Source organism: Acanthisitta chloris, unplaced genomic scaffold (genome assembly GCF_000695815.1).
Source record: "Acanthisitta chloris isolate BGI_N310 unplaced genomic scaffold, ASM69581v1 scaffold6627, whole genome shotgun sequence".
Taxonomy (NCBI): domain Eukaryota; kingdom Metazoa; phylum Chordata; class Aves; order Passeriformes; family Acanthisittidae; genus Acanthisitta; species Acanthisitta chloris.
In genome coordinates this window covers 96,250-104,708 of record NW_008684191.1, presented here as the reverse complement: position 1 = coordinate 104,708, position 8,459 = coordinate 96,250, and the positions used below count along the sequence as shown (strand labels likewise).

At 37.9% G+C, this 8,459-nt stretch overlaps 1 protein-coding gene across 1 annotated transcript in view; it reads left to right on the top strand.

Moving 5' to 3' along the window:
- The window catches only part of SKIV2L2 (superkiller viralicidic activity 2-like 2 (S. cerevisiae)), a gene marked incomplete at its 5' end in the record, with an annotated part of 41,894 nt that overhangs the window by 1,333 nt on the left and 32,102 nt on the right, over positions 1–8,459 (top strand). Inside the window, 10 exon segments of the mRNA XM_009079236.1 lie at positions 302–368; positions 2,113–2,175; positions 2,643–2,755; positions 3,605–3,779; positions 4,709–4,741; positions 4,744–4,813; positions 5,169–5,293; positions 6,465–6,563; positions 7,332–7,434; positions 7,557–7,688. Of these exon segments, the coding sequence (XP_009077484.1) occupies positions 302–368; positions 2,113–2,175; positions 2,643–2,755; positions 3,605–3,779; positions 4,709–4,741; positions 4,744–4,813; positions 5,169–5,293; positions 6,465–6,563; positions 7,332–7,434; positions 7,557–7,688 (980 nt within the window).

The following is an 8,459-nucleotide window of genomic DNA, read 5'->3' as shown; positions in this document are numbered from 1 at the left end:
GATTTGGCTTTGTTGTATCTTGAAAAATGTCCCCACTTAATCATTAAACTTTGTATCAGCAGATATGATCCAAGTGCTGGTTTGGGGTCAAGCTTTTCAGCAGTAGCTATAGTGGATTTGTATATTAGCCAAGTTGCAACTTGCCGGTATCAGTCCTGGTAGCAGTCTCTGCCAGCTGTCCATGCCAAGATTGTGTTTTTAATGCTGCCGTTAAAGTAGAGGTTAAATTTAATATTTTTACATTTAAAAAGAAAACAAGATTTTGAAAACTTTTTGGCCATTCTGACTCCTGTGTTTTTAGCCTGGCAGAACTGATGCCTCAAGTAAAGGTGCAAGCTGTGGAAACTGTTGAAGGCTGTACACATGAGGTGAGTGCAGTCAATAATATTGTTTATTTCCTTGGTAATTATTATGTCATAGAATCACAAAATCATTTAGGTTGGAAAAGACTTCTAAGGCCATTGAGTGCAACTATTTCCCCAGCACTGAGCCATGTTCCCAAGTGCCACATACTGTCGGGGGTAATCCGCGCGGGGAAGCAAGCGGCCGACTCAGTGTGAGTGATAAAGGAAGCTCCAACTTTGTTGTTAGCTCAGTTCTTCTTTTTTACAGTACACGATAAATATTCATCCTTTAGCATTACCTAAGAGCATTACCTAAGCTCTAAAAGTTACATTTACATGCTTTTTCTGCTTACGGTTGCCACTGTGAAGAGTTCTTCTTTATTCTCTGAATAATTCTTCTTTATTCTCCCGGATAGCCTGCCCTTGAGCTTTCAACATTATGCTGAGGAGCTAAATTCTTGAGGCCTACTTTGTAGTTATATGCTCTAAGTTCCCATAGGGCCTTGCTCGACTCTTGCTCGTACAGTGCTCTCTTGGGGCTGTGCCCCTGTTCCCTTAGCCATTCTTCAACAACATACATTTACATTTTAAATACCCCCAGGGATGAGGGCTCAGATACTTCCGTGGGCAGCCTGTGCCAGTGCTTGACAGCCCTTTCTGTGTAGAAGTTTTTTCTAAAGGCCAGTCACTCCAATTTCCCCTGACATAGCCTGAGGCCATTTCATCTTGTCCTGTTGCTTGTTACCTCGGAGAAGAAACTGACCTTCACTTGAGGGTTCCACCTAGTGGTTGTTAAAGTAGGTCTGTGTTCATAGTGTGATCTACATGTGCACCAGTGCATTGAAATACTCTGCTATTCTGGTTCAAGAATGAAAGGCTTTCTGGTAAAGCTGATTACTGTTGAAAATTACATTTTGGTAGAAAAGAAAAAGAAATATTTTCTTAATGTGGAAACAAAGTAATGAAAATTTTCAAATTGTATTGGTCAATGTAAACAGAAATTTAAATGTGAAAAATGGGAATTATTAATATTGAGTTTTCTTTAAATCATCCTACATCCAAATGTATGGCTATCAGAAAGAGTTTCTATGAGAATTAAACACGTAAGTTTTTACTTCCTTGTACTGTCTTGCTCATTTTCTTCTCTGTGCTATTTTCCAGAAGGAAAGGAAAGGAGCTTAGTTTGATTAGGGTCCCATTCAAGGACTGTATCATCAGACCTTTGTCATGAAGGAACTCTATGAACCATTGCTGATAGAGTTCCTAAAGCCATGTGTCTGTACAGTTTTTATTATCTTGAGATGGCTGGTAGGGGTTTGCCATCACTTAGTAACTGAAGAGAACTTAACTATTTAGAACAAATAAATGTGAGATACTGGCCAGGAACAGAAACATTACTTGTATAATAGAGTGTGTCATTGGATAGGGAATGTTACCAACGTGAGCTGAGTAATTGCTTCTAACATCACTGGCCAGAAGCCATGATTGTGTCGTGGCCTGGAGAGCTAATGTTCCAAGGTAGATGAAGCACTGATATTTCACACATGACAGTAGGGATATCAGAGCAGTGAGAGAAGGAGCATTGCTGGGGCAGGAGAGCAGGGAGATTGCCTGAAAAACTCTGAGAGGAAGGAAGGAACCTTTGACACTTGAGCTTACAGAAACAGGATAATAGAAATTCAGTTAGTTTCTTCATACACTTGTCAGACATGTTCCTGTAGTGAGCACACAGTTCTGCAACTGTTCTTATTTTAAATGTATTTTATAGGTTGCCCTTCCAGCAGGTGAGGAATTCGCAGGTCTGAAGCCAAGAACTGGAAAAGCTGCAAAAGTATGTGGTAGATTGCATTTCTTTTGGTACATGCTTTAGACAGTAGATGAGAGCAGAGGGAAAATTATGTACTTTGTCAGTAAGGTCTGGAGAAGATGGTCTTTCATAAAGAAGATTGGTGTTTCTATATTCAAAATCTGGTAGAGAAAATGATGTGGTTGAATAGGTGGATAGTCTGCTGTGATGTCAGTTCTTTCCTCAAAATCAGGCAGTGGCATCACTGTAGTTTCTCTACCTAAATTAGTAAATTAGAGAAGATTCAGTCATTGGTGCAATATTTTAATTTGATCGGAGAACAAGACATAAGTATTAGATAAGTCTTTGCAGAATCCTGGATTAAGTCCAGCTGAAATTACAAATATGTACAGGATTTAATTTCTGCACACCAGGTGAATCAGAAAAGTAATTAGATGTAAGTAAAAGTCTGTCTTAATTTTACATAATGTTTTTGCTTTATTTTTTTCTAGGAATATCCATTTATTCTTGATGCCTTCCAGAGAGAAGCTATTCTTTGTGTAGATAATAACCAGTCTGTGTTGGTGTCAGCTCATACATCAGCTGGTAAAACAGTTTGTGCGGAGTAAGTAATTTCCTGACAAGCTCAAGTAGGAGAGTGGTGTGGTGGTGGTTGTGTCATTTAGTTGAACCACCAGTAGCTGTTGTGTCCTGATTTCTTGATAGTGTCCAGTCTGTTGGTGTTAGAATTGGATTGGCTACTCTTGAATATAAAAATTACATCTTTTGTCTTGTTTAAGGCTTAATCTGTGTTTAAGCTTAACTTTAATTTTGAAACAACCTGTTGAGATATTAAGGTATAGATTGAAAAAAAAGTTTCTTCAATACAGATTTGCATGAGTGTAGGAAAAAACCCTTAGTTTTCTAGCCTCTGACTACAACTAATAAGGGCTTTCTTGTGTGTTTTCTTTGCTTTGTCAGAAGCACTGGTTTGATTTAGTTTGCACCTTGTGTTTATCAGGCAAGTGTATGTTTTCTGTCAGGGTGTGATCAGACAGTGGAGTGCCTTGGCTGACCCAAAAGTGAGGTGCACATGGAGATACATTAGAGCATGGATTCAAATAATAATAGTTTTGTTGTGAGACAATGACAATTAGATTATTAAAGTAGATATGCTCTGGTGTCCATAAAAGTCAGTTAACTTGATGTCAGTGATTTTTCACTCTGCAAAGAGGCATGTGTAGTTGAGTTAAGATTGCACTGGACTTAATAATATAGATATTAAATGCTGGGTACATTAGAGCATGGGTTCAGATGCTGCATGTCATACCACTGGTGTTCTGAACTGCATATTTGATTTTATTTTATTATTTTGGTTTGGTTTGGTTTATTTTATTTTAAGGAGAGGACTGGAGCAAAGTCATATGCTCAGAATGTCTTTCTGCCAACTGATATGTACCATGTTTGAATGCAGGTATGCAATTGCCCTGGCTTTGAGGGAGAAACAGCGTGTGATATTCACAAGTCCAATTAAAGCTCTGAGTAATCAGAAGTACCGTGAGATGTATGAAGAATTTCAGGATGTTGGTTTGTTGACTGGGGATGTCACTATTAATCCTACAGCTTCTTGTCTGGTGATGACAACTGAGGTAAGATCAGACATTTATTCTTGGTCTGTGTGTTTCCTTCTACCCTTTCTTGCTGGCAAGGTGTGATATTAAAAGACTAAAGTTATAATAAGCCCAGTTAGGGCAGAAAATGTTCTAAAGTTCATTATGACTCCTTTGAATGTTTTACCTTCTGGTTAGTCAAAAACTTAGGTAACTGTCTGTGAGTTCATGCTTTTGAACATTCTCACATTAAGAAAGTCAGAATTTATTTTCCTGAATGCTCAGGATGCTGAGGTTTCTTTGGATAGATATGAAATGCTGAAAGTCAGACTTACTGAATCCTGTGGGGTCGATATTTTATCCTAGGGAGGCAAAGTGGGGAGAACAGAATCACTGAAGGATAGTGGAGTGTTTCATGCTAGGTGGTAGAACTCCAGCAATATTCAGCCTTCCACTTTTGGTAACAAAGTCCTGTTGGCAGAGTTGTGTTATATTTCTGTTGTAGAAATCTGTCCAACCATGACTTGGAATTTTCCTCTCACTGTCTTTACCTCAAAGGAGCAGATGAAACTGTCAGGGAAGGATTGGGGCAGACACACAGGATGTGATTTCTGACAAAAGATTTCCTCTTGGTCACAGGAAGGGAAGAAGAAAGCTTTTTAGCAGAAACAGATTTGTAGACCTGTAACAATTACACTGCCACATAGCGGCTGGGAGAACTATAACGTTTTATTCTTTCACTGTTTCTTCGCTGTTCTTTGCAGAGAAACCAGTTGTTCTCATGTCATGAGATTCATTAGGTTGGAATCAGCTCGGAAAACATCTCCCAGCCTGTCTTTAAATGCTTTTAGGTTTTGTGCACAGTAAGATTTCATATTGCCATGTAAATGTGAACCCCAAATTCTGGCAGTTTCTCAATGACTGTTGCCATTTCATGTGATGGAACCCAGTTTTCTTTCATCTCCCAGATTTTGAGGAGTATGCTCTACAGAGGCTCGGAGGCAGAGGCTCGGAGGTGATGCGAGAAGTTGCGTGGGTTATTTTTGATGAAATCCACTACATGAGAGATTCAGGTATCCTATGTGTACTTCTTTTCTTTTCAAGAAATATTTTTATCTTTTGCCCCAAGAACAATTCCTTTTTCTTTTGAAGAATTAAGTCTTTCTCTCTTAAATCAGTGATCTTTATGTATGAGTCATTCAGAATTTGTTTTCTACCAAATGTATATTAATTATTACAGGTTGTAATCTCCATTTTCTTGGCCAAGGCAAAAGCCACTTTGAGGGCATCTCATACACCCCCTATGTGTCGAGGAGACTTGTTTTAGTTTTTGTTTTATTTTGCCTTTAATCATGCTGTTCCTTTGGCTTCAGAGATGGAAAATATGCTTTGATCACATAAATTTCACACGTGACTTTTCCATTTCAGAACGTGGTGTGGTTTGGGAAGAGACAATCATTTTGCTCCCTGACAATGTTCACTACGTGTTCCTTTCTGCAACTATTCCAAATGCCCGTCAGTTTGCTGAGTGGATCTGCCACCTCCACAAACAGGTTATGTTTCTGATGTACTATAGCTCCATCCTTGTTGTTTTGTGTCATAATACTGGACCTTTGAGCATCTTTTTAGTTATCTTACTGCTTATAAGATTAATGGTGTAGATCACTCCTGGCGCATCTGGTTGTGCTTCGACTTTTGCAGTTACAGTGGCTGCTGGTTCTGCATGGCAACATTAGAGCTGTTTCTTTATTTTCCACAATTATTTAGGCACCTGCCAGATTTCAGCAAACATTCTGAGTTACAGAACATGATGAACACACAGTGATTGTCTGAGGGCTGATAGACAAGAGGTTATTTGGAGAATTTGCTCTATAAAAGGGCCATGTGGTTAGTCAAAAGTAAATCTTAAATCCGTAGGAAATACTGTGTATGCTTGCAAACAAAATGAGAAAAGAGGAATGTGAGAAATCCATCTTCTCCTGTAACTTTTAGGTTTCTCATTGCATTATGGGTTGGTTGCTTGGTTTTTTTAAGAGATGCTTTTGTAGCAAAGAATATGGGAATTAGAATTGGGGAATTTAAGAGGTTGAACCAATTTTAAAAATATACCAAAGATTGATTATGTTGTTTGCGATGAAGGGAGTGTAGTATAAGAGATGTGTATTTAAACTTGCACAAAACCTTTGCTTTGTTTTGCAGAACACTAGATCATGAGGTTTTTTAAGAGATTTATGTAACATGGAATGTTTTAAAGGAAGCATCTTGTTTATTTTTTTCCTAAACAAGCTTTCTCCATGCATTGAAACATTAAATATTCATAAAAGTCTACTGTGAACTTTTTTAGTGTTTATGAAATACTTCAGACTTCTTTACAAAATAGAAATTAATAGTTTTTCCTTTGATTTCAGAAGATACCTAGGTTTTGAGTCTGTATAATCAGAAAGAAATACTTCCTGTCTTTATTTTTTTGTGTTCATGAGAAAGAAATTTTTTAGCCAACTTGCATTCTAAAGGATTTGTAAGCCTTCATTTTCTTAAGCAATGTCAGTAGTACAAAATTCATGCTCAGGAAAGTGTTATCTTAGTTTCTGAGAACCTTACTTTCTGGCTTTCAGAAATATGTATTTCAATGGTAATGTACTGGGTTTTCCACAAAGCAGGTGATTTGCAGCAGTGCAATTATAAACATAAAATATTGATGTGAATTCTATTCTTTATTTGTAGCCTTGCCATGTGATTTACACTGACTACCGACCCACTCCACTGCAGCATTATATATTCCCAGCAGGAGGAGATGGACTGCATCTGGTTGTTGATGAAAATGTAAGGAATGTTCAGCTTGTCTGAAGGATCCTTTCCTCACTTATCTGTTGCAAGCTTGATCTCTTGGAAAATTTGGATAGGCTGTGTAGGGGATGTTTTTGTTACAAATAAGTACAGTGAGTAATGCTGATGTCTGAATTGCTCTTGGATTTTTGGAGTCTTACATGAGAAACTGGTTTTATTATCTAATAGCATGCAGTCAGCTGAATAACACTTTGAGTGGCCTCATCCTTGTTTTCTAAAATGTCTGCTGCTCTCTCTAAGTCTGCAAAGTATCTTCTGCAAAGTCCCTTCTGCTTTCTCACTGAAAAGAAAACATACTGCTGTGTAAATTTTACTTAGGTTGAAGGGGAAGAATACTTTTGTGCCTTGAGGTGATTTTGAACTGACAGCTTGTATAAAATTCATTGTTAGCTTGCTCAGCAGTAGCTAATGCCATAGACAGCAGTATGGCCCATGAAGCTTGGTCTGTACTGGGCAGTATAGTTTTGTGTGGACATTCCTAAAAGCCAGTTTTGGTGTTGTGTCACTCAGCAGGTCTGGTGTGGTTGGTGGTGTGGTGGATAGAGCAATGAGCAGTAACTTCAGAGACACCCGTGTAGTTCTGAGCTGTGCCACTGACCTAGTAACCTCTCTTGCTAACTTACGCATTGTTTTGTCCTTCTGCCTGTATGTATGGGGTAATGGTACGGATTGTGCAAAGCACTAAGTATTTTAAGTGGGCTGTGTAAGAAATAACCACTTACAAAGGTTGTGTTTTACACCTAGGGAGATTTCAGAGAAGACAATTTCAACACTGCAATGCAGGTACTTAGAGAGGCAGGAGACTTGGCAAAAGGGGACCAGAAAGGCAGGAAAGGAGGAACAAAAGGTAAGTTTGAATCCCATTCTGAGTTAACTTCTTGTGTAGTACTACAAGGTTGTATACAAGTTGTGCTTGTCTCAATTATCAAGGAATTTTATATAAATTAATTTAATGTAATCTCTCTGCAGGCCCTTCCAATGTTTTTAAGATTGTGAAGATGATCATGGAAAGGAATTTCCAACCTGTGATTATTTTCAGCTTCAGTAAGAAGGACTGCGAAGCCTATGCACTTCAGATGACAAAGTTAAATTTCAATACAGGTACAGATAAACACAGTTTTATTCACAATTGTAGTTTGATGTGAATGATTACTCTGGTTAGATGTTTTTATTTCTTTTAGAACTTTCTGAACAAATTTATTATACTGGTACAATCAGGCTGTTTTCAGTAGAAGACTGTTGGTACACAGAGTACTTGGTCATCAAAATGTTGAACTGTTCCTGTATTTTAAACTCTATCTTTCTCCAGTGTCCTGTTCATTGTAATGATATCTCAAGAGTTCCTAGAAAATTCTGTCTGTAAGGGGAGAAGATGGCTCATAACAAAAGTGTTTCCCCAAATTTTCGTGTTATGTCCACTAGAAAGATGAGTATTCTTTCAAAGTCCAAACAACTGTATAATAAACCATTAGGCTGTTCTTTCTCAACTATACAATCCAGTTTTATTTCTTCCCTTCCTCCCCTTCTCAAAGTAAAAACCAAAAGGTAAACAAGATTTTTTTCATCTTGGAGTAAGACCAAGCTTGGCAAGTAAGTTTAAATTCATTGCGTCTCAGAAATCTGAAGCGCTGTAACAAAAATAAGGAATTTGTTGTAAATCAATGTATCATTTTGCGTTTGTGAACTGTTCAGGGTTCTTGCTTGCTTACTTGCTCCAGTCTTTGCACATTCTGGTTCAATGTTGCAGAATAGTGTAGGTGTTTCTGTCAGAAAATCTAAAGATATGTGTAACTGCAGAGATGTATTTTCATATTTTCTTCAGTCACACCTTTGAATGTGTATTGATGGTATTTGTACTATTTAGTATAAAGG